We start from the raw sequence: 27,311 nt of genomic DNA, 5'->3' as shown, positions 1-27,311 counted from the left end.
CAAGTGCTAAAATTGGGTCCCGGTACATCTACCAACCCAGAAAACGTGAAAAGTGACAACCCAGTAATTTTGTTTTGGTAAGCCTTTCTCTACAAGAATGTAAAAAAAAGTAAAAAAAAAAAAAAAAAAAAAAAAAGCAGCTGTTCAGATTTCGCTCCTCTTCAGACGTGAGAAGGGGATCTTATTATAATATTACCGCCCCTTAACCAGCACGTTTCCACCCACGGCGCCACCATTCTTTTCACAAGCGACAACAGTGTAACCAATTCAAACGCAATGGCAAAAGTTTGAGCAAAGCATGCAAACTGTTGTACCTCAGGGAACAATTTGCATAAATTTGTGTAAAAGTTAAACATAACGGTACATGCAAGTCGATGAGATCAATGTAACTCCACAACAACTTCATAAATGTATCCACTAAACATTCAGAATCATCCAAGTGCAGTCTAAAGTTGTAACCTCTTTATGGGTCTCTTCCTGCACTGTGCTACTGGCTATTTCTGATTCACATGTTTTGTGATTGCCAGAGTATCCGAAGCTCCTGTAAAGGATCCTCCGTCTTCTGAACGGAAGCGGAGAGCAGCAGCTAATTTGCATTTAAAGGGATATACAAAAACGGCACGACAGGTTCTCTGAGCAAAGTAGTCACTGAAGCACTAACAGAATTTTTTTCAGGATCTTCCGAGGACTGAGTAGATTGGATCTTTAAATTTGATATCTACATTTCTATAATTAATTTTGCGAGTGAGGTCAGGGCCTTGATTTTGTGGCTTTATTTCCTGCTCACGACTGCGCAGACTCAAGTCCCGAAAACACTAATGTGCAGACTCAGTTCCCAAGATGTCAGTGCCATATCGGGACAATGGCAGCTTCACTTCTCACCAATGAAATAGAGTGAAGGGGCGTCGTCCATCTTTTTTTACAGTCTATGGCTCAAACCCAAGTAGGGGCAAATTTGACAAGCTATATTAAATGATCTGGGGGGCATTTTGAGCTGAAATTTCACAGACACATTCTGGGGACACCATAGATTTATATTAGATCTTGTGAAAAGGGGCATAATATGTCACCTTTATAACACCAAATAAAATCTAATATCAAACCAAAATATAAAATTAAAATATTATACTCATATGTGTCACTACAAAGTTAAAGCATATTATTTTTAATTGAAATATTTAAATCATAGTTTGACAAAAGTGCAACATGTGGGGCTTTTACAGGTCCTACCTTCAGGTTCCCTGCAGCAGTCAGAACAGATTTGACAGCCCTCATGCCGTAATCATAATGGTGTTGGGAAGAGAGCTGCTCAGAGCACAGTCTATATGTAGCTACAATCTTCACTGAGAGCGGTCGTGCTCTGACAAATCCACAGGAGTACAGCACTATCTCAGCTATCAGAGCATAGTCTGGCACCATCATTGCTACTGTCCGGAACAGAGCCTGCACCAGACAATTACACAATTATACAACATTCACAATTATAGAACAAGCTAAATTAACTACTCCAATAAAACGAAATGGAAACACATTTTGAACAGATACATAACCAATATACAATGTCATATTAAAAATAATAATCAATGGATATTACAGTCACATAACACTCTACATGAAATAGTTTTCAGGAAAATTTGCCTATTAAATACCCACTGTTATTATTCGCTAACTTATGTTAACATTAACAAAGTTTCTTATAGTAGTTTCAGTAAAGCACTCTTTTTTCTCGGGGAAAACCTGTATATAGGGTATGTGACACTCAAAAATTAAGCATATCCATATGTGCTCTGTACATCTTGGAGTGGACTTGGTTTTCTACATGCCTTCAGGTTGTCAGGTAGTTCAGAGCGTCCAGCATAGCCAGGGTTCATGGTGATAAAGACAGCGCAGGTAGGGTTCAGTTTCAGCTCTGTCCCCTCAAACAGTAGCATCTCAACGTGTGCAGAGATACCTGCAGAGAAATATTATTATGCATCCAACCCCAAACCCAGAAATCTCATTATATTGATAGATTTATGCAATTTAAGCATCCTAATGCTTGATTTGACTGGACTCAACTCAAATTGAGATGTAGGCATCTAATAAGTTTGATAGTATATACTGTAGGAGATTTGGATAAATAAATTATGTAGCTCCATTGGTTGAACCTTAAAATCCACTCAAATTGCAGTGAACATTCTTACTCAAAATGTGTACACAAACACACACCTCTCTGGATGGTAAGAATTTGCTGAGCCACCACTGAAAGCACTTCCAGATCAATACGGTTGAACTCGTCAAAGCAGGCCCAGGCACCAGCCGACAACAAGCCCTTGAAGAGACCAAGTATCTTTACCATGACTTACAGCAAATGTAGTCTGAACACACCTGTGCTGCCAGATAACTGACAAAGGGTGAGCAGGATGACATTAAAACGCAAGCTCTTTGCAATTCTATGCCCTCTGATTAAGATACAGCTGTGGTTCCCTGATAGTACTGAGGCTGTACAGCAAAAGCATTGCAATCTTTGCTAGCATACCAAACTAAAAGGAAAACTGACATGCCTTTATTGATTTATTATAAGATAGTGTCTAAAATTCGAAGGCCACTAGAGAAAATAAGTCTATACTTTTGCTATTGTCTAACATTAGCAGTATAAACTTTTAACATTTTATTTTGAAAGGTTTAACTAGAAATTAATATTCATTTTAAAATGTCTTAGTTTTTATGTTCCTCTTTTGGAACATAACTACAGAAGTTTGATAATCATGTTTTCCAACATGATCTGAGAAAATCATTTTAATTCATTAAATCATTTAATTCATTTTATCTTTACAGATTTTTTTTTTTCTGTTTATTTCCAGGTTTAAATAAAACTTTGACTCCACTGCATTTCACTCAGAGTAATGTCTAATTGAACTCTGGATTTAGAAAAGATAAATCTTCACTTTAACTAGTAATATTTTGTGGGGTCAGTAATCTATAAAAACAACACAAGACAAAATGAGACCAGACAAATCCCATTATGTGCTATTATTTAGAAGAGTTCATAACCCCCTTTTGCAAGAAACCTTTTTTTATCACCACAACAATTCTGGCATTCTGAATCAGTGTTACTATAAATACGGTTTCCACAGGGCAGTCAAAAGCATTAAAAGTCATGAAATGGATTTAGTGTAAATTAAGGCCTTAACCCTTTCATGCAGGAATTATGACCTCAGACAGATTTTTTTTCCTATGTCTTTTTATTGTTCTAAGGGCATTTCATTTCACACATTTTTCAAACAGATATTGAGTAAAAGATTTTCACTTGAGTGGACAGCATAAGTTTATGGTTTAACCCTCTGGTGTCGAAGGTGTTTTTGGGGTCCTTGAGATGTTTTGACATGCCCTGACATTTGTGGGGGGTTTTTTCAGTTGCTTATAAACATATTAATGAGCTGGCAAAGGTGAAATTACACTCTAGCACAAACAGGGCTACCATAATATATGAGAAACATGTATGTACAGGTTTGTATTTTTGAGAGAATATTGTTTATGCATGGTTATTGAAAATGCATATGTTTCTGAAATAAGGCACATACTGAATATGTGTCCAAAATACTTTTGGCTAATGGATGATGTCGCCTAGAGTTTTTTCTTAAAAATTATCTGTAAATCATCCTGCCTAATCATTCACCTAAAACTGTGAATTGTTTTAAATTGTGATTTTTTGTTTGTTTGTTTGGAAAGGCAATATGCGAATGGGCATGAACGGCCCAACCCCCTCGAGTATGATTAGGTGGTTCTCACCTGAGAAGACAAAGACCCGCATAATGAGCCTTTCATTCAGGTGTGTCACACAAGAATTGAACTCAAATTTAATTGACGCTTAATTTTTCTGTAAAATTTCAGAATGAACTTCACTGACATCATGTGAAAACTAAAATATAAACAAAAATATAAAACTGTGAAATATTACAAAGGCAATTGAACTTTGCGTATCTTTGATATCAGAACATGAGGATGTGATTCCATCAGAAATTTCTACAGCCTGTCAAGGTGTGGAAACCATTCAGATGCGGTACCAGAGTATGTCAATTCACTCTTATTATCTGATAATTCTGATTATGTTAGAAATGGACACATTTGCAAATAGACGGGTGGAAGGGTTACATCAGGTCATGTCAAAACATCTCAAGGACCCCAAAAACACCCTAGACCCCAGACAGTTAAGCACAACATGTAAAAACTCATGCATCATAACTTTGGAAAACTTACCTTAAAGAATTTTCCCAGTGCAATATAGTCCAGGCCATCGGAACAGTTGAAGACTACACACTGCTTAGCTACAGCTTTAGCCAGATCTTTTGTGGTTTCGGTCTTGCCAGTACCTGCAGGACCCTCTGGGGCTCCACCAAGATGTAAATGTAAAGCTCCAAATAGAGTTCTGGTAAAGAAAATGTGCAGTCAGAGGTTGTGTTAACTTAATTAAATAATTTATTGAATTTAATAACAAAGAGACAGCTCAAAATATTTTCAGTCGTTTTGAAAGATAAAAAAAAAATACACAAATGTTCAAAAGTTTGGGGTCTGTATAGTTTTTTTAGACATATGCTGACTAAGTCTGCATTTATACAGTAAAAAAACGTAATATTGTATTATAAATTTAAATAGAAAACAGTTCTTTTCATTTACAGTATAAGTAATTTATTCCTATGATGGCAAAAATGAATTTTCAGCATCATTATTTCAGTTTTCAGTGTCATATGATCCTTCAGAAATTATTCTAATATGCTGATTTGATGTTCAAGAAGATTTCTTAGACTATACATAGACTATTTAACATTTATTTAACATCTATTTAACATTTAGGTAAAAGAAAACAATGATGGATAGAAAATACAGAATGACAAACTCTTTACAATACAATTAGTAAATGATTATTTGTTGAGCATCCTCTGGGTGGACCTAGTCCTAGACTGACCTATAGCAGCGATCAGTGAGAGGGGTGATGACCAGTCGTGGTGTGTTTCCAAGATACTCATAGCCATATGCCAAGCCTGCATTGATCATCTTTGTCTGAAGCTGGTTTTCCTTCATAGACAGGGTTGAATCAAAGAGTTGAGAGAAAAAAAATGGAATCAAAGCAAATCATCTGGTGTCCAAATCTGGACAAACTATTCAAATAAGGTCGCAATCATTTTCAATCATATTTACAGACAATCAAACTGACTTACAATCCAATAGTAGCGCAGCTGGCTGAGCCACTCAAAGTTGGTCTCATCATCCACACCCTTCTGTACCAAAGAGACCAACACGTCCCGGGCGTGAACGTCAAGCACCACCAGCGCTCCAAGTGTGACTCGGTTCTGTTTGGATAGCTTGCCACGCACCAGAGTCACAATGTCATCAATTTGAGTATTGTTCTGATTCAGATAGGCCTGAAGACCCTGATTGAGAAATAACCCAGTCATATAATAAGATATTATGTAAGGGATAATGTACAGTAAGACAGCCGTTATTGCAAAATAAACCCAACTCAAATGAGGCAGATAATGACTACACATTATCTTGCCTATAATATGGCTAATTGGCTAGTGTAAAACAAATAAATAGAAATTAAATTCTTATTTGAGTCTAATTATTTTATTATATGAGAAAAAAAGAAGACATGAAAACAGCACAGCTATGTGGACAACAGTATGGGAGTATAATAGTAAATAGTTAAAATGTGTGCATAGTTCTACTCGATAAAATGCCATGAATAACCAAAAAAACATTTTACAATTTCCCAGGGTTCTCAGAAGCTGAAGTCATCATAGTTTTATAGAGGAAATGGGAGATGACAGAAAATATATATTTTTTTGTTCCCATTTGCTTCAATAGCATAAGAAAAAAAGAGGGAAAAATATAGACAGACTGATTACAGCAGTCAGAAGAGTGAAAGATGTCAAATTTACTGTCATTCCCTCAGCCGTAGTATTAGAAACACCCTTGCAGAAATGTTAATTAATTTTATGTAATATATTGCCACGGTAATAATATAACACAAAGTATAATTTAAAAAATATATATCTTTTTGATGTTGATTACTGTGTAAATGTGCCACAAGGAGGGTACACAAGAATGACCTATTCCAGAGAGCTGTGCAATAAAAGATTATATGAATAATATACCTCTGGTCCCTTTGAAAGGGCTTCATGAATGTCCTTTGTCCAGTAAACCTGTGAGACACAGAGCACTGTCTGACCTGGCCAGGCCCTGACCCAGTTAATTCTTAGGTCTTTCGGATATGCTTCAAGTGCCTCTCCAATCACCTGACAGCCAGGAGTCAAGAGGCACAGTTTGCATTATTTTACATTTCTTAGAATGGCACAGACATATATAATGCTGATATGAAATTCATTCACTTTTTTAGATGTTTTGCTGTTATTGCTTTTCAATGTGATATTCCTAATTTAAATGACCATTTCAACTCTATCCATAATATTAATGTAAATAAAGTTGAGATTTGACATCCATTTAAGTAGGCCTAACTCTGGTGTGAAGAGTGTGTAAAAATGTGGTAAATATATTTGAATTCATTATGCATATACAGTATATATATATATATATATATATATATACTTATATATATTAATATATATATATATTAATATCCGGATTTTCTTCTGGTGTATTGTATTCTTCATTGTATTATTATCTCTCTTTCAAATAAAAAAAAAAATGTTCATGCTAAACTAAATTGAATCCAATTACATAGTTTCCATTTCTGTTATTTAGAAATCAACTGACTCAAAGAAAGATCATTCATTTCTGTACCTTGTGTATAGAGTGCAGCATGCCAGTCTCCAGCTCCAGGAGCCATTTTTCAACCTGCCCACGAGCTTTAGATGTAGAGATGATGTCCAGCAGCTCCACCATCTCTCCTTCGCTGCTCCTCATATGAGTGATGTCCAAAATGTCAGTGAACACCACGCTAGCAATACCTTCAAAACACTTCTTTAGATGAGGCTGCACCCTGAAACATAAAGGTGTCGGTGAACTGATGCCCCTTTCCAACAGAAATCTGATATTTCATTTGAGGTAACATGCAAAAATCAACTGCACCGTGATTAGGTTTCAGCAAAACCGAGAGGTTTAGAAATCTCTCTTTTAGAAAATACTCAAATGTGTGACCCTGTGAGATGATAGCATGGACAACTTTTATGTCGTAACACCAGGAGTCAGTGACTGTATTAACTTTTATCACTTCAACCCTCTGGTTGTTTGTGAACCACACCACCACAATAGCTGCTTCTATTTTAATCTTTCTTTTTCTGTAAAGCTAAAATGTCAGATGGAACTAGACTCAAATGCATAAGAAACAGGGGAGACAGAGAATGAGGGAGAATGACACAGGGAGAGCAAGAGAAAGAGAGCAAGAGAGAGATGGTCAGAACTCTCAGAAGAGCAGAAAAACAAGGCAAGCTAAGGACAACATTCCTAATTTTGTGAAACCAAAAGTACAATTTGAGCTTGAATTTCAGGCATCATCATTCATCATTAAACAAATACCTGTGGTGAAATATATTTGCTTATACGTTATGGGCCTGCACAGGGGAGTCACAGCAGAGAAAGTAGGCCAGTGTCACAGGGAGAAGAAAAAGCACTAATTAAATTCCCTTAGTAAATATTGGGTTTTAAGGGGTTCAAATTTGGTTTTCTGAGGCAGAGGTGAAGCTAAACTGCTTTTCATTTGTCCTTCTCTGTTCCTTTTGAGGACACACATGCTAAATGTTCCTCCATGCAAGAGTGGTTGGGTAGGCGGAGTAACATTATTTGGATATGCCCTGAGAGACATGCCAAAGTAGGCAGTGTGAGAACATTAAGACATATTCATAAATTTCACAGGCTTGAGATTTAAGCTCTGCAGAGTGAATGTTGTGTGTGTGTTTTTTTAATTTCATGTTGCAGTAAATTACATCTAGCCTACATTCTTGTTCATACCAAACACTCTTCGTAGCAGTTCATAGCAATTGATATTCAATACTACTAGTGATTTCTTTCAAAGCTATATGAAAAAAAGACCAAGCTTGAACTGCATTTCAGAGCACGAGTTGTAACAATGCAGTTTCAATCCCTTTTATTCTTCATGAAAATTCAGAAAAAGAAAGCATAGCACCAATTGACCAAAACTTGCATCATCTTATGTTATATATATATATATACTGTATATATATATATATATATATATATATATATAAATGAAATAGAACTGACAGATCTACCATAATTCTTTCCGACATGCAGTCGTCTAGCCTGCCCTTATTATAAAGCAATCTATCAACACAGCGCACTCCAAATAGCAAAAATATTGAAAACAGAAGCCTTCAAAGTCAGAGCTCCTCAATGCTGACAAACAATATTACTCAAGCCTATAAATCATATTATTTCCGGAAATATCTTCTTTAAGCCTCTTTTCCTTTAAGGATTTGGAGAAATTGTACATTACTGTAACTCACTACACTAAAAGGGCAAACCCACAGAATGTCTGACACTTCATATTTAGCTCCAGGAACAGCTGTAACTGAACCAGTGGATATGACTTAACAGTGGAATGTCCGAATATCTATGCGAATATCGTTCCTCATCTCCTAACAAGGCAACATAAGGTATGGGTAGATTAGATGGTGAGCAAACAATCAGTTCAAACAAATCAGTTTTTGTAATCAACGTGTTGGATGCAGTCAATAAAGATATTAGCAAGAGCCAAATTGTTATGGCAATGTGACTGGGTCACATTATCTCTAAAACGGCAAGGCTTGTGGGTTGCTACCAGTCAGCAGAGGTGAGAATTTACCAACAGTGGTCCGAAAAGGGACAAACTGGCGACAGGGTGTTGGGCGCCCAATGCTCATCGCTGCACTAGGGTAACAAAGGCTATCCCATCTGTTCTGAGCCAACAGAAGGTCTACTGTGGCACAAAGAATGTGTCACAACACATAGTGTATCACACTTTGCTGTGTAGCTGCAGACCAATCAAAGTACCCATGATGACCCGTACAATGTCGGAAGCAACTACAAGGGGCACGCAAGCAACTAGATTGGAGTTGTGCAAGAAGGTTGCCTGGCAATGATTTGAAGAACATGATGAAGAGTTCATGCAAGGTGTTGCCCTTGCCTCCAAATATCAAAGATCTCAATCCAAATAAGCATATGTTGGATGTGGTGGAACAACAAGTTCGATCCACGGTGGCTCCACCTTGCAACCTGCAGGACTTGAAGGTGACCAACTTCAGAGGTTTTTTAGTCTATACCTTAGTGGGTTGGCACTATTTTGTCAGTACGCCTATGACCAACAGCATATGAGGCAGGTGATCATAATGTTTTGGCTCATCGGTGTATAATGATATTTAGAAAGCACAGTCAGCAATAAGAGTTACAATGCCAATATATACACTTCCATTTAAAAGTTTGGGGTCAGTAAGATATATTTTTAAAGACTTTTAAGCACTTATATTTCAAATAAATGCTGTTCTTTTTAACAGAATCATGGAATAGGATATACAAAACAAAATATTACTGTTTTCAACAATGATAATGACAATAAATGTTTCTTAAGCACCAAATCAGCATATTAAAATGATTTCTGAAAGATCATTTGAAACTGAACGCTAGAGTAATGGCTGTTGACAATTGCCTCTGCCAGGAATATTTCATTTTAAAATATATTACATTTCATTTTAAAATATAATAAAACAGAAAACATATCAATATAAATTGTAATAATATTTCACAATATTACTGTTTTACTGTATTTTTAATTTAAAAAAATGCAGCCTTGATGAGCATAAAAGATCTTTAAAAAACATTTAAAATTGTTACCAATCCCAAACCTTTGAACATTGGTGTGTATATATCAATTCAGTGATAGTAAATTACATGCCCCAATATTGATAAAATTAAAAGAAAAATAAATGTTGTGGCAAGCAAGATGGTGGCTTGATTGATGATAAGTGCAAACTGCGCGCTGCACCGGTCTCGATTCTCTAAAGGAGGAGCTTTGGAAGCATAAAAGGAGGAGCGACGACAGTGAAGGATGAGAGAGGATCAGGCCTGAAATTTTAACTTATGTTTTGTTTATGTGTGTGCGGCAGTCATCTATGAGGGGCTGCTGCATTTACTTTTTTTATTATTTTTGGATTATTAATGCATGTTGAATGTTCACGGTTTCCCGCCTCCATCCCATAACAACTAACCTTCGTTACAAATCTGCACAACATTCACTTGAAATTCACAAAAACAAAATCATTACCCACTGATAAAGCCAACAGTAAAATTGGGAAACATACAGGTATTGCCAAATGTCAGCCGATCTATCAGACCGTCACTGTACTGAATACTTTCGAAAGTTCCTCTATACCTGGTTGGATCTTTTGTCTCCGAGAGGATCTCTAGCAGCTCATCATTGGACAGGAAGAAAAAGCGGGGGAAATAGAGTCTCTTCTTCTCCAGGTATTCGTTTAGACCCTTCAGAATGAGTTCTAGCAACTCATTACTGCTTTTCATCTTGTCTAGCATCTTTTCAATGGCCACCACTGCCAGGACATGCTTGTCCTAAGAGAGAAACACACGTGATGCACAAAATGAATATCACAAAGGGAAACATTTAAAGACAGTTTGCCAGACATTTAGCCACGTCTTATAAAATTCAAATAAATTATGGACTAACTAGATTTTTATTTTATTTTTTTGCTTATAAAACATATTGCTGTGATGCTAGGTTGTATTTGATTTGCAAGTCATTGGTATCCAGTTATTAGGTGTACTAAGTAGTTGCTAGGGTCTTCTGGGTGGTTGCTTACTGCCCCAAGCTAAAAGAGACCACCAACAAGTCTCTAAAATATTCTGGTCCTTAGATATGGCTTGGGTTCTTCCTTCAATGCACTGGAAATGGGATGCAACCATTTTCAACACCTCTCCTCAACAAGCCCCATGGTATTATTCATGTCAGCCAGTGCAAGCTACAAGCTGAAGTTTAATACTTAGGAGTTTGTTCAAATCCCATACCTTATGTATGAGAAAAAGCTTCTATAGCTAGAACCACTAATAATTTAGTAGATCAGTAGGCTAGAGTGCATATTTGACCATACCCAGTCATATAAGACCGATGTCTAAGGAAGCCTCTGGACCGTGTGAACTGTTTTCAAGTTTAGCTGCCCTTAAGTAGAGAAACTCAACAAGAATGGAAATCATGGGTAATGAAACAGCATCACACTCCTTTTAATTCTCTGCCCCCAAAGTTCAGACAAATCCAGTGATGAAAAGAGGATATGCACAGCCATATTTCCCTGCTCTCACAAAAGAGTTCATTTATGAAAGGTGTCTCCCACTAGGAAAACTCATTCCATATTTTGCTGTCTGATTTTTCAAACGCTCCTCCAAAGGTTGTATGAAGGCCATGTCCTTCATTAAAGAGAGGAAACAATTGGATACCCGCCCCTCCTTTTCCACCTCTCACAGATGCTGCTCACCTGTAAAGAGATAATAATTGCTTTTTCCCCTTTTCGGATTGCTATTGATTTTCTATTACCTACGGTGACTAGACTTCACGTTCACGAAGAGATTGACTTTACGATCACTTTTGGATGACAAGAAAAGCCTGAGTTTTCTGACAGGGACTGAGAGGAAGTAATGAGGGATTGTTAATAACCAGAGCCTACACAAAATAACCCTTTTAAAACATGAAAAACACCATTGCATGACACTAATGAAAGAGAGAGAGGATGTTTTATGCCAATTACTCTTTTAATTAGGCTCCCTCTCCGTCACACTGAATTACTTAGAGTAAGAGGGCAAGTGCTGCCGGAATGCGCCTGAATGAAGAGATGCTGAAAATCATGCGCTTCCTTTCACAGGGCGCAGAAACATGCAGGTGGGCTGTTCAACAAATCCAGATATTCACAGTTACTGATCGCATTTCCTTCATGAATGCAATGCCTTACCATTTATAGTAGCAGCATGCCTCGGGTACCATGAACAGCTTCACATGTTCCTACTTGTGTTTTAAGCAAAATAAATACCGGGCTCAGATCTGCATCTACTACGCTGATGTTTCTTACAAACACCCCACTGATATTGTAAGCATGTCTTTATGTACTGCTGTTCATGAAACCAGCATTCCTGTAAAGCAGCAACAGGAAGAGCACCTGCCTTCCAGCTGAAATAATATATGTTTGCTTTTCCGAGAAGAGCCATTTATGGCTTCTAGCCTAATGTGGAAATCGTGAGGTGGTGTAGGAATTATTCAAAAGGAAAACATCCTTAAAGAAGCCAAGAATTTTGAATTTCAATTACAGGATGTTTATCTCTGTTTCTGTCAAATGTGGAAAGTTAGAAACACATTAGAAAAGAGTAAATAAAATCTGGAGGCGACAAACAGTTCTGTGGGTACCATAGATGAAGAGAGACACCAAGTGGACATTCTGGTATTGCAGTCCATAGTATCATCTGATTATGGCTTAGGCACAAAGCTGTTGTTTTTTTTTTTGTTTTGTTTTTTTTTCAAAAACATGCTTTCACAGAATTGCTTTAGATTCATGAATAAGACAAAGAATTTTATATTCTTATATTTGACTATAGTGAGTTTCTATTTCAGAGTGTCTTTCAACTAGCAAAAGGTCTGTTTTAAAAGTGTCAAGGTGCTGAGGTTTGTTTGAACCCATGGACACATATTTTCTCAAACCTTGTTGGAGGGAAGCTGCGTGCCTCGTGCTGCATGACGACCTTGTTTTCTGTACACTCCCAGATTTGAGTCCCTCCAGACAAAATCCATAATTCCTATTTGATGGTACAGCCAAGCGACTTTTTTTCCATTTAGAGGAGGAGATATTGATGTCTCTTATAGCACAGAGACTGAGATGAGTGACTATGTTTGGGAGTGTGTCTGAAAGCTCTCTCATTTGTCATGAACACACTACAGTTTTACACAAAAGATGTGTCAAAAAGTTCTCCTTAGAGTTATTCTCATTTCTAGATTTTAAAAAAAGCACAAATTCATGGTATATTTTGGGCTTTCTGACTCACCAAGCTGACTTGTTTCATAGAGTCCCTCCAGGTTTTGTCCACAGCAGTAAAGCGACGTCCCTCCTCGGGCATCTGGGCCATGATGTCTGGGGAACTGAAGATCGGCTCAAGGTAGAGCCATGTGCCCTGAACCTTCAGCCACTCATCCATAATTTCCTGCAGCAAAAGCAGCTTACCCTCCCATTCCCTGAGATACAGACACATTCATATTCAATGAATATATGCAATTTAACCAGCAATTTAGTCCATAGAGGTTTTAAAGGAAATGATAATGTCAACATTACTAAGATTGCTTAGAAGTTTCAGTCCAATGGTGAAAAAAATAGCTTGTTTCACATCATGCAAATTTAGAGGAAGCAAGGCAGGTCGTAATTAAAAAAAATTGTCAAATTTTCTGTATAAATCCTTTTCTGATGAGGTCAATTACAGTAGATATGGCTGAAAATAGGATGTAAACATTTTATACCTAAATTCTCTAAGCAATACTCTATGCAGAAAATTAATCTGTGAAATTAAATTAATTGGATGATCTGCAGGACTTCACTTATATTACTGTTTGTCAAAGAAAGAAAGAAAGAAAGAAAGAAAGAAAGAAAGAAAGAAAGAAAGAAAGAAAGAAAGAAAGAAAGAAAGAAAGAAAGAAAGAAAGAAAGAAAGAAAGAAAGAAAGAAAGAAAGAAAGAAAGAAAGAAAGAAAGAAAGAAAGAAAGAAAGAAAGAAAGAAAGAAAGAAAGAAAGAAAGAAAGACCCACAATACCATACATGTGTATAAGTATGGCATGTTAGTAGAATAAACACTTATGAGGCACTTATTGTTAAGTCAGTCAACGTTTTTTCTTTGTACAGATGACAACGTTATCAAAACGATCCCTGTTCACACCCAGTGATGTAGTGATGCCTGGAGAAGTGGGTATACTCTTAATTTATGTCCCCAATATTTTTTTAAGTGTCCTAGCAAAAGATGAACGCTCTGTGTCATAAACAGTGACATACAAGATTACTAGTTGTGCATTAGTATTGAAAATGCAAGACTTTAGAACATAAAATATAATGAATACAATAGAACATATAGAATCACTAGTATTTTTGCATATCAGGGTCGTACGTAGGTTGGATTTGGCTAATGCATATAGTTCAGTTACACATGAGCGTCTTTGGACAGCATTTGATTTTTTCAGAGTACCAATGTCAATAACAAACTTAGTGAAAGCCTATTTTGGAGACTTGCAATTTAGTTCTCAACTCCAAAATTCAGCACTACATGGGAATGCTTAGAGGTTGGAATAATAGCAGGATGCACCATTTCTCCACTGGCTTTTACCATGGCAATGGAAGTAATCATTAGGGAATCAAAATGGGTAGTAGGAGGTGTGCGCTTGGCTTCTGGGATGCGACTACCACCGATCAGAGCATACATGGATGAGCATACATGGTTGACATACACAAATAATGATATTGACATTGTTAGCCGCTTGTCTTTTTTACATGTCGTACACTGTACATGTAACTTGCGCCAATTAGGAATAAAATCATAATAAGTGTGTTTCATCATCAGTGTGGAATGAGTGTGACGTGTACGTTTGTTAATAACTAAACTGCAAGTGTCTTGCGGAAGAACATTGTAGCCGGAACTACTTCTCTCCGTTAACGTCTATGGTGAGTCACACAGGCACTGGGTAACTCTGGTATAAAATAGTCAGAATATAAACACTTATTATAGGTGTTCCGTAGTGATTCAGGATAAGTCAAAAACACGGTTTAGAAAATGGATTCATGATGTACTCGGAATGATGAACATACGGACTGCAGCAGCTACTTGAAACAACAGCGTTCTGTTGCGCATGCGTGAATTTAACAGAGTACATGACCATGCACTTGCACAAATGCGACCACATAAAATTTGAATTAGCACATTCTCAAAAAATGGTTGCATATGCGATCATTTTGGTCGCAGTCTGAAACCCTGCCTTGCGTATGTGCACGACGTCATCTTTTTCACAGATTCGCGTTTTTGTAGTTTACATGGAAATGATAAGGGTGTCGTTTTCAAAAACGTACACTTTGAAACCCGTTTTCAAAAGCGTAAAAAGTCTTCCGTTTTTGTTTGAAAAATGGTGTTGTGTAAACAGCCCCTAAAATGTGACACTGGAAATTGTAGGTGTCTAATTCAAAATTATTCCCAATTCTCACCGTATCTCGGCTTCAAATGGCTTGATGAATGGTGAGCCCCTCATGGTCTGGGTCTTGACAATATGATCATCCAGCAGCATTTGAATCTCATCCAACGAGGATAGAATGGAGGTTCCCGTTTCACGATAGGGCACGAGGGTGAACTCCATCCCTGCCCATTCACTGGCCATGCGCTCCATGGCCTTTTCAAGGCCGTGTTCCTTACTGGCCCCTTCGCTGATGGTTTCAAAGGCAGGAAGGTGAGCCTCCAGATGCAGGGGAAGAAACTGGGCCACACATGAATCCTCCTCTGAGGGCTTGAGGGGGAAGCCGACAACTGTAGACATGGCCTCCCAGTGGCGCTCACGGAGACCAGGGTTGCAAAGCACCTGCCGAAACAAATCATCCCCATAATTAATGAGCACGCCGGCACAAAATCTGCCCTCAGAATTCCCTAGAAAGCGTAGCAGATTTCAGCCCCTTGAATGCTCATTTATTAAATAGTTTTGCTAATTTATAGTGCATTGAGCTAAGTTCTTTTTAACACATTTTACCATTTTTAAATCACACCACAATTTCCCCCACACCTTAAAAAAGGTGACTCAAATGAAAAGAATAATATCTCTGTACCTGTACTAGAGGAATGTGTTCCTTAAAAGTTTCTACTTCCGCTTTCACAGAAGTAGCGATTTGAAGAGCTTTGGGTGAGTCCTGGAAGTTTTTCTCAAGCTTGTACAAGGAGCGGATGTAGTTACCCACATCCCCTTCCACTTTGTCCGGGTTGACGGCGGCAAGCGGGCCGTTCACCCACTGATGGTGCTGGCTCTGAAACTCAGCCGCCATCTCATACAGCTGCAGATAAGGGAGCAGACGGTCTTGAAGCATTTTGCGCTGTGGGTACTGAGAGACAGGCCAGCCAAATGCCTCCTCCTCCTGGTTGAAGCCTCTGATCTGATGAATAAAAGAGATGATATAAGCAGCCATTCTCACAGGCACTTTAAAACTCTTTGACAAATCCAATTGACAAATGTGCTAAACATCTATTTTGTCTGCACATGTGTGTGTGTGAATAGGCTTTGGCTCAAACATTTCAGAATGACAAGAACATCAGTTTCTCTTTTAATCTCTGAATGATTTTTTTTTTTTTTTACCTTTTCCATAACCAAGTCCAGTTTGGAATTGAGGGTCTGGGCTTTTTTCAGATACCTGCTGAGCTCAGAGAGGTCACCAAAGGTCATAAACTCCTCCACTTGCTGTTCATAGCTCTTGAGATCCTCCAAAACCCTGTCACACCTCAACTATGATTTAAAAACACAGATTATTACATGCATTAGTGTAGCAGTGTCAGAGTTAATATAAAAGTGCAGTTTTTCTACATATTTGAATTAAGTGTTTTTGGTGATTTTATAAATTTGTATCTTGTAAGTTTGGAATTTTTTTTAGAGCTCTTGTGTTTTTGGTGAAAATAAAAGCTTGATTCTTTTGCTTCGAGGTCTCTTATTGTTTTCCCTAATTGTTGTTCTTATTTGTCTACTATGTACTACTATCTATTTATCTACTGTTGCTATGTTGACATTGTCTATATGCTTCCATGTTTGGTTTGACCAATTGTTTTTAGAGAGTTGCCTATGCTGATTGGCCAGTGTGTGGCATCTCTAGTACCTTGAGGCCGTCCTGGAACGTTCTGGTGTTCTCTTTGATAATCTGGCGGTGCTTATCAAAGACGGAAGGCATTTGTGCATGACGGTGGAAGGTCATGCTGTTCAGCTGAATGTCTGTGACAGAGAATGTGACATAATCCACCAAGAAACACAACCTGCTATTGGACTCCTGGAGCTTATTTTCCAACTGAGGCATCTCCTCTGCCTCAATCCTCACCACATATTCCTACACCATTAATGAAAAACAGGAAATGACATACTGAAATGTCTTTGTTTCTTGTCAAAATAATTTAACAAATATGGTTCAATGATAGAGCTCGTCAGTATTACCTTAAGTTCCATGAGTTCCTGTGTGTTTGATGGCGTTCTGAGGGCTTTGTTTGATATTGTATCATATTCCTCACACAACCTAGAGATCAATGTCACAGATTACTAACAGGTTACTAAGAAAACTGTTCAGAAATTTGTCAGTGCCTCACTTGTTATTGAACTCCTGATGACCCTGCAACATATGAGTGACCAGTCTCCCCAGGAGACCCTTCGCTCGCTTTACGAGGGCACGGACCAGATCATGGGAGTGCACTTCAAACATGCCCAAACGCACCACCTTAACATAAGAAAAGAAGATTCTCAGTCAATCATAATTCTGTGGGCAAAAGCTAGTAGAATGTGAACAGGTACACTCAATGTAACTAAAGATAAACCTTCAGGGTGCTGTATTGGATTTCCTCAGCCAATCGCTGGTAGCGGGTCACCTCCATCATCAGCTCCTGGAAGGAGTGCTGCTCCTGCAGGAACTGGGTAACATCATCCTCAGCTTGCTGGGACACCAGCGGAGCATACTTATCATAGAGACGTATATGCTTCAAAGGTTCAGCCCATTCTGCATGAATTACCCGTCTGACCTTCTCCTGCTCGGCCTTTAGGATCTCTGGCAGGATGATGGGCTTCAGAGTTGGGTCTGTTTCTACGCCAGGCTAGAAATAGCAGAGTTTATTCAGATTAAAGACTGCTTTTTAAAGGAATGACATTTGTGTTTGGTTATAACAGCTGCCATTATTTACAAGAGGTAATCTTTTTAGGAGGTGTGATAACATACTTTCTCTCTCTCTCTGAAGACCAAGTATAATGTATACAGCTTTTGTGCCAAAAACATTTAGTGTTTGCTAGAAATGTGCATGCTAAGTTAACAGAGTTCTGTTTCCGAAAGAAAAATCTTTGTGACTCTTTGTGAGAAAAAAATGGTCTGTTTTCACTGGGGAGGACATTTTGAATATTTTTTTCAAACTCTTTTATCTCAAAAGATCAAAGAAAATTGGATTCCTCATGATATGATCCCTTTTAATATTTCAGCTATCAAACCACATAGCACAAGCTAGATGTAAAATAAAATTAAAAAAACATATGTTTACCCATTCCTGGTACAGCTCCTTCTCCACTCTGGGGATCAAAGTTAAGTGTTTCAGCATCATGTCATAGATCTTTAGCAGGGTGTCTTCAAAGTCTTTGGAATCAGGTTTAAATTTGATTGTATTTTTGTCCAAGTCCAGCTTTAGGACAAACCCTGGATGCTCATAGGCTCGTAGTGAATGCTTCAATGGGGGAGAAAAACATATAGCACATGGGGATTTTTAAGGATTGTTAGTCAAAAAAATAAAACGAAAGATGCACTGAAGCAAAAAAGCGCTACAATACAGCGATATAATAATTCAATTCTCTCAAACGGGTTCGAAGTTTCAGATGCAGTGGTACAGGAGATCTTACAGGGTCCTGGGCGATGAGCTGCGTGTAGTCCTGAATGGACTCCAGTGCCAGGCTTTGGAGCTGGGAGGTCATGAGCGTAGCCACACAGTTGTAGAAAGACTGCAGTTGAGCAACACTAGTGATGCTAGGGATCCGTTTGCGCTTCTTACCAAGCCAGAGGATTTGCTGCACTTCTGGTATCCACCTGTTTGAGTAGAAAAAAAGAAACAAGAAACATAATTGGTCATAATTGCAGTGTTTTTGGAGGGTACAGTCTGTGATTGTCAAGTTATTGTCCTCTTCCATAAAAATTCAACAGATAATTTGATTACTGATTGACAGGCATCTAAAAACAGCATAGTGTACTTACTTTTTGCGAAGAATCTCTATGGCATACTGAATGTTTTTACTGACTAACTGCTCAAAGGTGGACAACTCCACAGACTCCTGCTTGTCGTGGAAGACTTCTACATCAATAAGGCGCAATTTCCTGCAGAAGACAATGTGGATATTACGTAAAAGGAGGGGAAAACAGAGACAAGCACAATCATGAAATGGAGAATAACATCTGTGACATCAACCATGGCACCCTTGTGATTTAAAGTATTGTGCTTAAAGTATTGAAATTGCACTTGCAGAGGACTTCAAATCTTAAAGGTATATAAAAAACTCTACAGAACATTAAATGTACTTAAATAGAGTACACTTTCATAATTATGTTCGAAACTACACAGTTAAAATGTGCTTTGTAAAAATTTTAAAAAGTTTTACTTTTAAGTACATTTAAAATCATAAAGAGAAATAAAATAATACTATCAGTTCTTTAACTCTTTTAAAAAGAACTGCAAACTAAAGTGTACTTCTTTTTCACATAGGGGCTTTATTACTTCAATGCAAGTTCAGCAGATTCAGCTTGGTCATTCAGCAAGTCATTTTTTACTTACTTGTAAGACACTTGCCACAGATCCAGTACTGCGAGCATAGAGGGATTGATTGAGTGAAGATGGGTTGTCATTCTTTTCTGGGCCTGAAGAAATGTTTTTTTCCATGGCTTTGGAATAATTTCCATTCTACAATAAAAACAAAACAAAACTATTTAATAGGTATTTAATACACAATGAATGACAGAATATTGACACTGACGCTGATATTATAGGTTATTTTTACAAATGTTTTTTTTTTCTCCACAGTGAAGTACTTTTCTATTTCCCATCATTAACTAAATTTAACAATAATAACATAATTCAAAATGTTTCCATCATTTTGGTAGAAGTGAAAGGGAATAAAATAAAGTTTTAAAGTGCTCATGCCACAGAAGTTGTTATATCAATATCACATTACCTTATATCACAAATCAGAAAACAAAATACTTTCATACTCATGAATCTATATTATTTTGACAAATATAAACCAACTAATAACTAAAATGCGCTATGGTCATTTTTATGCCTATTACTATATTTTAGTGTTGTACCTAAACTGTAACATTAAAAGGAATTTAGCAGTACTCACTCCTGTCTGTAAGAGGGGAGATCTATGGCCTTGAGCTCTTGATTCTCTCTGGGGTCCCGCAGCACAAAATCCACTACAATAGAGGAATAGACAAAATAAAGGAGGACTACAACACATACAATACTTGCTCATACCAAACACTGTCATAAAATGGAGACAGTATGAACGCGGTTAAAATAAATATGGGGTAAAAGGGGTGAAAAAAAACAGTTAAAATTGATTATTTATTACAAATGACAAAAATAAATATCTTGTAGAAACAAGCACCTTGACTAAAACATCAGATTGTTTTTATCTGCATTGGGAGAAAAAGTTCCACCAAAATCTCAATGCTTTATATCACCGAAATATATGAAACTTCGGACCGTACCAATGGCTTTTTTGATGCTGAGCAGATAGTCTTCTCTTATCTCATCTGAGACAGCCTCAATGGTTCCGCTTAAACTTTTCAGTTGCTCTGGGACTAAAGCAAGAACATTTTCAAGCCAAGAATCCTCCATAGATGGCACGTCCTCTGTGTCTATCCCATTGCGGATGTAATGGTAGTACCTCTGAAAGAAGACAAGACACAATGTTTGTGACAAAAAAAGCATGAGGACATTCTACATTAATTAAGCAGAAATTATCTAGAAACTGAAGCTAAATGAATCTGCAGAATAAAAGGCCATTCCTTACCAAAATGTCCTTCTCTGCAGCAGTAGGTGATCCTGAAGTGGATGGGGAGCTGTCTTTTGTGATGGAAGTAGTAGTAGCATCTTCAGAGTGCCTAAAATCATTTTGTTCTTTTAGTGATTATATGTGACAGGTACAATGTCATCCAAAACTCATCTTTATGGAAATTAAACCCACATAATAATGCTGACAAGAGTACTACGAAACTGTTCACGATCCCTCTGGGGCTGGTCACGGCCACGGTGCCTGAAAGATACTTTTGAAATCCCTCCAGATTTAGTCTGTGTATGCTGTGGACCTTGATGACGAGTCTGACTCCGTTGTACCCCTGCTCCTTGCACATCGCCTAAAAGGAATTTTGAAGTATGTTCACATCGATTTATAGTCTGGTTTGCAATTCAAAGTGTTGTATTTCTTACTGTAGAGCAAAGATCCAAGTGGGTCTTCCTGAGCTGGTCCCTGCAGTCTAAAGCTTGGGCTAGCTTCATGCCACCGAGGTTTTGACCGAACCTGAAAGTCGCAAGCCATCAATTCTTTTGCTGAATGAGAAGACATATTCTTGATTAAAACAAATGTGGTGGATCAGTGACTTTACCTTCTGCATCTGTGGTAAAAGACTCAGAATTTTCTCTTGTTTCATCAGGGACTTCCCTTTTTCAAATGACCCCTGGAAGATGTTCAGTGTTTGTATTATTATTCGGCCTATTATTATACTTTGAAATTGTGCCTTTAGCAACACTCAGAGAGTGTTTGTCAACTTAAAGCAAGTTATTAAAGAGAACGTTCAACGTAAACAAACTCTAGTCTATAGCATGAAATAATACACTTTTTACTCACCGGCATCTCTGTGTTCTGCACTTTGTATTACTTTGTAATACAAATACTTTGTACTGCGTATTTACATTTAATAAACTGGTCGTTTTTACTTTTTAATATGAAACAGCAACTTTGGCAACGCCGTGCGTATCTTCTTGCAGATGTCGACACAGTGAGAGAAGTACGTCACCTGGCCAACGATCCGCAGCAACGCAATAGCTTAACAACAATAATTTCTTTGGAAAAAATGTATTGTTAAGTTTAGTCTAAAAACAAGTTATTTAACTTAAGTTGTTACCAGTGTTTGTTTGGTGAGAGTGTTCGCTTGTGAAAGTGTCTTGCGTTGCTAGCGTGGTAACCAAGGAAGCGCGAGGACCAGAGGAATAATAGCCTTCGTTTCGATTGGTTCTGCGCCCCGTTAACATTGTTGTTGGCGAAGTGCTACTAGAAATACAGAAGAAAAGACAGAGTGAAACTGTTATATTTGAGCTAAGGAGAATCACTCGGGCTCTAGAGATTTCGTAACCTGCTTGCAGTCAGTCAAAGCAACAGGTACACGCAAGGCAAGCGAAGAAAGCATCATTCGACATTAAAGTAGCCTAACGACTTTGTAAACTTTTTTGTAAGCAAGTAAGTTAAAGTAACATTTGTATTTAAGCCACGTATAGCTACAGTCTCATTTGAATAGGGCTGATGAGTAAGTTATGTTGATAAATTTTAGACCCAAAGGTTTTTCATTTGAAATTGCCTAGGCTTATACACTGAAAAAAATAATATGCTTTATCTAATCAATAAAATTGTGGCAACATATTACAAGCAATATTATTAATTAAATTGTACAAATTAGAATTAATTAGAATGTAAATTTCATTAACTATTACTCAATTCTAATTTGTTCAATTTAATAAATAATATTGCTTGTAATCTGTTGCCACAATTTTATTGATTCGATAAAGCATATTCATTTTTACAGTGTACACTCGCCTTAAGGATTATTAGGAACTGCGTTGGACCCCCCCTTCACCTTCAGAACTGCCTTAATTCTATGTGGCAATGATCCAACAAGGTCCTGAAAACATTTTTTTTTTTTTTAAAGTTGACCCATATTGATAGGATATATAGCCTCTTGGAGTTGATGGAGATTTGTGGGATTGAGGCCTCACAAATGCTACACACCTTGGTTGTAATGAGTGGATGATTGGTTATTTCAGTCAAAATTGCTCTTCTATCAGTTTGAATCAGTTGGCCCATTCTCCTAATCCTTTAGGTGAGTGTATGTATGTATGTATATATATATATATATATATATATATATATATAGGCCTATATATATATATATAAACAGCTTGTGTCATAGGAATGGAGAGTGCCATATCCTTCATATAACATATTTTAACCCTAACTGACACCAGGATGGTAGGATGTCCCGATTCTTCTTCATTTAGTCCTCCCTCAATTGCAAATGCCCAGTCACTCATTAAAAAAAAAATAATAATAATGTAGATAAGTCATGAAGGATGGAGTACAGAAACCCTAAAGAGGATGGAGGGAGTGATAAATGAAAAAAACTATTGACAAGCATGTTGGAAATGAAGGAACATGATGGTGACAAAAGGAAAGAGAGACGCACAGTTTAATTTACCCTTCACTGCAGCTGAGTGCCATCTGACATCAGACCCCCGCTGTTCTTTCATCAGTACATGACGAGCATCTCACCAGAGGAAACCCATCTCTCTGAGGCCATCACACACTGCATGAGGCTGGTTATGTGTGGTTACAGTTACTATGTTGGGAGGGATGGGGGGTATAAAAGGCTGTGCTCCTTAGCTGGTGCCATTGGAATTGAAGTATTTCCCAAAAATCCTGCAGCATGTAAAACAGGGCCAAATGCGAGGTAGAGGCCGGGGCCTTTCCTTTCACCACAGGGCCCCCTAAACCACGGGGCCCAGTACCAATTGCACTGCCCTAAAGAAAGCTCTGCCTGTGAAGAGAAACTGTGAAGAGAAACCACTGCTTGTGAAGTATTACCATATCCTGTAGATAAGCCATATAGAACTCCACTACCTCCCCTTTTGTGATACTCTAGTCTGGGGTGGTTTGCGATAACTGTATACTTTATTTGCATGCTTTGTTTAAGGTGCTTTGTCTCCATTTAGCACCCCTAAAATGAATATAAAGAATGAATATTAAGAAAATCTCAACATTAAAAATGTTATTTCATATTTAAATACTACGAGAAGAGAGTAATAACTGTCCAATTTGGACTTGATGACTGCAGCGAGTCAGCAACCAACAGCTCGTTCTCAATAAAGAATCTTTTATGGAGAGCCTTCATGGGCTCCTTTTGAGTTTCCTCTAAAATCAGTATTGTTTTTGGTGTTGTTGAATATCTGTCTTTAAAAATGCTTATTTCTTCCAAATCTAAGTCTTCTCCTAAATCTTCTGAGTCTAAGTCTACGTCTAAATTTAGCTAAGTAGCATATTAATTAAATAATATTCCTTATGATAAGACATCATACAGTAGGAAGGAAAAAAACAAGTAACCTATTTTCAAAACAGTTTAATGATGTGAGCCTTACACATTCACAAAAACAAGCTGAATAAACAGAGGAATTCCAAAAGTGTCCTCACATCATCGGTGCACAGGCCCTAATGAGGACAACTCTGCATCTAAACAAGAAATTTACCAATATCAAAATTAAACCTGTTTACAAGATAGTAATTGGAAGGTATATTTATAAATTAGTTTAATATACATTTTGTGAGAGAAAGTAAATATGAGAAAGTTTCCAAATTTTACTTCATAACAGACCATCAACACACCCATTCCAAAATTATATAAAAGCAGAGTTGGAGAACATTTCTTTGAAACAAAACCCAACACCTATTACTAATGTGGGGGAAAGAGAGAAACAGATTCAACAATATCAGCAGGATCCAGAGAGAGCTGAGGACAGGGAATTTTAAGAGGCATTTTTAGACAGCATCCACAACTACGTGCAGCATAATCTTTAAGAGTTACTGGAATTGTATAGAGAGAAATTCAGAATAGGTCAACGTGTAGGCCTATAGCTAAGTCCTTCATGATATTTTTTTTCACACAAAAACTATATTAAACAAATACTTATAAATAGACACAAATGCTTATTATTCCAGATAAAAGCCATGTTTGGTGAGAAGTTGTGTTTATTGATTAAACCCCGTTGTATAGCATTAAATAGGCTAGCTAACTAAAGCGTGATACACTGACACGGATGGGGTTTGACCTATACTGCAGGTCAGCCACCTACCAGGGCGCGATCGAATGTAAAATTGAAGAGAATAATAAATACAAAGACGCCCGAGAAAGATGGCCGAAGGAATCAGAGAAACAGTGGAGCATGTTTATTAAGTGTAATAAATATTTCTGAGGAAAGAAGTAAAATGATTGAAGAATTTAAGTTGAAAGATAATCAACAATTAACGTTTCAGATGGTTTTAAACTCAGTAGAGGGGAGTAGGTTAATAATAAAGTTTTTAAGTAGAACAAATTTGATATTTAGAATATAGATAGGCTATTAGTATTATTAGTATCAGTATCCTTCTCTGGAAGATGATGGACTTTGGCTGTAAATGGAGGAGCTGAACACGCAGCAACATTGAAAGCACAAGTCCTGATTGTTCTGGGAGTTGTGATATAGTGTCTCTGATCTATTCCTGCAGTAGATGGCGGTAATGCTCTTTTTAAGAATGCGAACCGCCAATAAGCTCAAAGAAGAAGAAGAAGAAGATGGCCGAAGTGTCCTCCGAGGCTCCGACCACGGTTTTGAGCTTTAAACAACTACATTGTCGACTGAAAAACTATTAAAACTACATTTTGTGAAACAATAACAGTAGTATAATGTTGGATTTTCTCCTCTGAACGTTACTATATCATGATGACCAACTAACCAGAAACTTAATGTTCAGTCTTGTTTGTGAAATATAATTCACCGAGACCTGTTTTCAATTGTGTGGCGGCGATTTGTAAAGCCCCAAACAGTACACGAAACGAAACTCTCGTTATGAGAAGTATGAGAAAGTTGCCCTCCACAAGAAATCACACAACATGATGTTGTCTGTGTGTTGTCACTTGTTTGTGGGAGCTAAGATTTCACCAGATTGACTTTGGTTTCGCACACATACCGCTATACCTAATGCTAACGTTAGCGCTACACGTCTTTTTCTGAATACAGTGCTGTCTTGCTTCGTAAAGGATAAAGCATTTGAAATGAACAACTATAACCGAGATTTATATTATATCGCTTGATAAAGTAGGCCTAGCAGTTTTAATGTGAGCACGAGAAGGCGTCGTAAAAGAATACATTTTACAAATCTGATATTCTGAACAATTAGAGTAATTCGTATGACATGGGGGAAAACACTAATCAACAGGTAGCCTACCGATGTTATTAATGTTAGAGCTTTATGAAGAAATGTAGTGACAAGGTAGAAAACCTTCATTGGCAGAAAAATGACGTATGTCAGGATGGCCGAGCGGTCTAAGGCGCCAGACTCAAGGTTCAGTCCTTCCTGTAATGCGGGATTTCTGGTCTCCGAATGGAGGCGTGGGTTCGAATCCCACTTCTGACAGTACTTTTCTATCTCATTTAAAAAAAATAATAGGATGTTTGTCTCAATAAATGTCTATAGATTATACCCTTTATCCAGACTTTAAATATTAAAGGGTAACTAAACCCCTGGTCAGAGCCTGACTCCACCCACTAGCAATATTTGAAAAATGCTGAAAAAATGGGCAGACCCCAGCGGGGCTAGGGGGCGTGCACCTGAGACCCGCCGTGAGTGACAGCTGCTGTCAGACTCTAAAATAGAGCGAGACTAGTCTGGAGTGACTCAATAGCTGCCTTTGCAACAGAGCGGCCATTTGAAGTCGAGGACTTTTCTCCCTCACCTTCACCTTCACCTGAAGTGGATGAGGGTGAATTGTATACACAGGGCCAAATCCATTCGAGCTGCTGGCTCAAACTGCGGTCTTAACTCCCGCATCGCGACCGGCATCTGATGAGTTATGTCGTCGAGTTGATCTCAATAGCGCACGCTATTGATATTATGCCGCTATATGAAAAAATCCAGCAAAATGCACCGGCTCGTTTGTCGACCCTAGAGGATTAACTTTATCCTAACCATAAATTGTGATTAAAATATCCATGATCACTCACATCAAGACGCCGCTGCGGTGGAGGAGTCCATGCAGGACGAGCAGTGTTTGGCACTGCGTGTGGAGAAGCCCATGTCCACCTCTATTCCGTTACTATCCTGATCACTGTACTAAACACTGATAAATCTATGCTAACTTGAAGCTATCCTAACTGTACTATGCTACTAGCTACACAAAATAATCTAAATTATCTATATAATGCTATGCTAAATAGATGCAACAATACTCTATCCTGGTCGTTTTCAAAAATAATCTAAATAACTATATAAATGCTATGCTAACTAGATGCTATTATATGCTATAGTATCCTGATCGTTTTCAATATTCATAAATCCAACTCCTGACTCGCTACAGTAGTTTTGACGGAACCAGATGCTTTTATACCAGGGGCTGCCAAGGGCGTGGTGAGCTCGCACCAAGGGTGTGACAGAGTGCGTCTGAGAGTTCGCTACGTCAGCAAGTACCCCTACTGCAGGAGCTTTCCGTTTAACCTGAAGAGGGCAGCACTCAGAC

At 37.8% G+C, this 27,311-nt stretch overlaps 1 protein-coding gene and 1 non-coding gene across 2 annotated transcripts in view; one reads left to right on the top strand and one right to left on the bottom strand.

Moving 5' to 3' along the window:
• dnah7 (dynein, axonemal, heavy chain 7) overlaps positions 1 to 21,628 on the bottom strand; it is a 73,145-nt gene extending 51,517 nt beyond the window's left edge. Inside the window, exons 1-28 of the mRNA XM_039655468.2 lie at positions 21,623 to 21,628; positions 21,381 to 21,452; positions 21,205 to 21,295; positions 20,963 to 21,131; positions 20,789 to 20,879; positions 20,484 to 20,664; positions 20,114 to 20,186; positions 19,546 to 19,671; positions 18,972 to 19,091; positions 18,623 to 18,806; positions 18,271 to 18,450; positions 17,563 to 17,835; positions 17,338 to 17,465; positions 17,189 to 17,267; positions 16,860 to 17,084; positions 16,349 to 16,495; positions 15,828 to 16,148; positions 15,219 to 15,586; positions 13,030 to 13,216; positions 10,367 to 10,560; positions 6,784 to 6,982; positions 6,138 to 6,278; positions 5,199 to 5,411; positions 4,946 to 5,055; positions 4,240 to 4,408; positions 2,209 to 2,311; positions 1,824 to 1,951; positions 1,231 to 1,443 (exon numbers count right to left, since the gene is read on the bottom strand). Coding sequence (XP_039511402.2) covers positions 1,231 to 1,443; positions 1,824 to 1,951; positions 2,209 to 2,311; positions 4,240 to 4,408; positions 4,946 to 5,055; positions 5,199 to 5,411; positions 6,138 to 6,278; positions 6,784 to 6,982; positions 10,367 to 10,560; positions 13,030 to 13,216; positions 15,219 to 15,586; positions 15,828 to 16,148; positions 16,349 to 16,495; positions 16,860 to 17,084; positions 17,189 to 17,267; positions 17,338 to 17,465; positions 17,563 to 17,835; positions 18,271 to 18,450; positions 18,623 to 18,806; positions 18,972 to 19,091; positions 19,546 to 19,671; positions 20,114 to 20,186; positions 20,484 to 20,664; positions 20,789 to 20,879; positions 20,963 to 21,131; positions 21,205 to 21,295; positions 21,381 to 21,452; positions 21,623 to 21,628 — 4,491 coding nt within the window. The remainder of the gene's footprint in view (positions 1 to 1,230; positions 1,444 to 1,823; positions 1,952 to 2,208; positions 2,312 to 4,239; positions 4,409 to 4,945; positions 5,056 to 5,198; positions 5,412 to 6,137; positions 6,279 to 6,783; positions 6,983 to 10,366; positions 10,561 to 13,029; positions 13,217 to 15,218; positions 15,587 to 15,827; positions 16,149 to 16,348; positions 16,496 to 16,859; positions 17,085 to 17,188; positions 17,268 to 17,337; positions 17,466 to 17,562; positions 17,836 to 18,270; positions 18,451 to 18,622; positions 18,807 to 18,971; positions 19,092 to 19,545; positions 19,672 to 20,113; positions 20,187 to 20,483; positions 20,665 to 20,788; positions 20,880 to 20,962; positions 21,132 to 21,204; positions 21,296 to 21,380; positions 21,453 to 21,622) is intronic.
• A 4,474-nt stretch (positions 21,629 to 26,102) lies between these two features.
• Positions 26,103 to 26,212, top strand: trnal-caa (transfer RNA leucine (anticodon CAA)). Its single transcript has 2 exons — positions 26,103 to 26,140; positions 26,167 to 26,212. It is a non-coding gene; the product is annotated as a tRNA-Leu (tRNA).
• Positions 26,213 to 27,311: the final 1,099 nt, after the last annotated feature.

This window comes from Pimephales promelas, chromosome 7, assembly GCF_988280905.1.
Source record: "Pimephales promelas chromosome 7, fPimPro1.hap1.1, whole genome shotgun sequence".
NCBI lineage: Eukaryota > Metazoa > Chordata > Actinopteri > Cypriniformes > Leuciscidae > Pimephales > Pimephales promelas.
The sequence above is the reverse complement of the archived record's forward strand: the minus strand, read 5'-3'. Positions and strand labels throughout refer to the sequence as shown.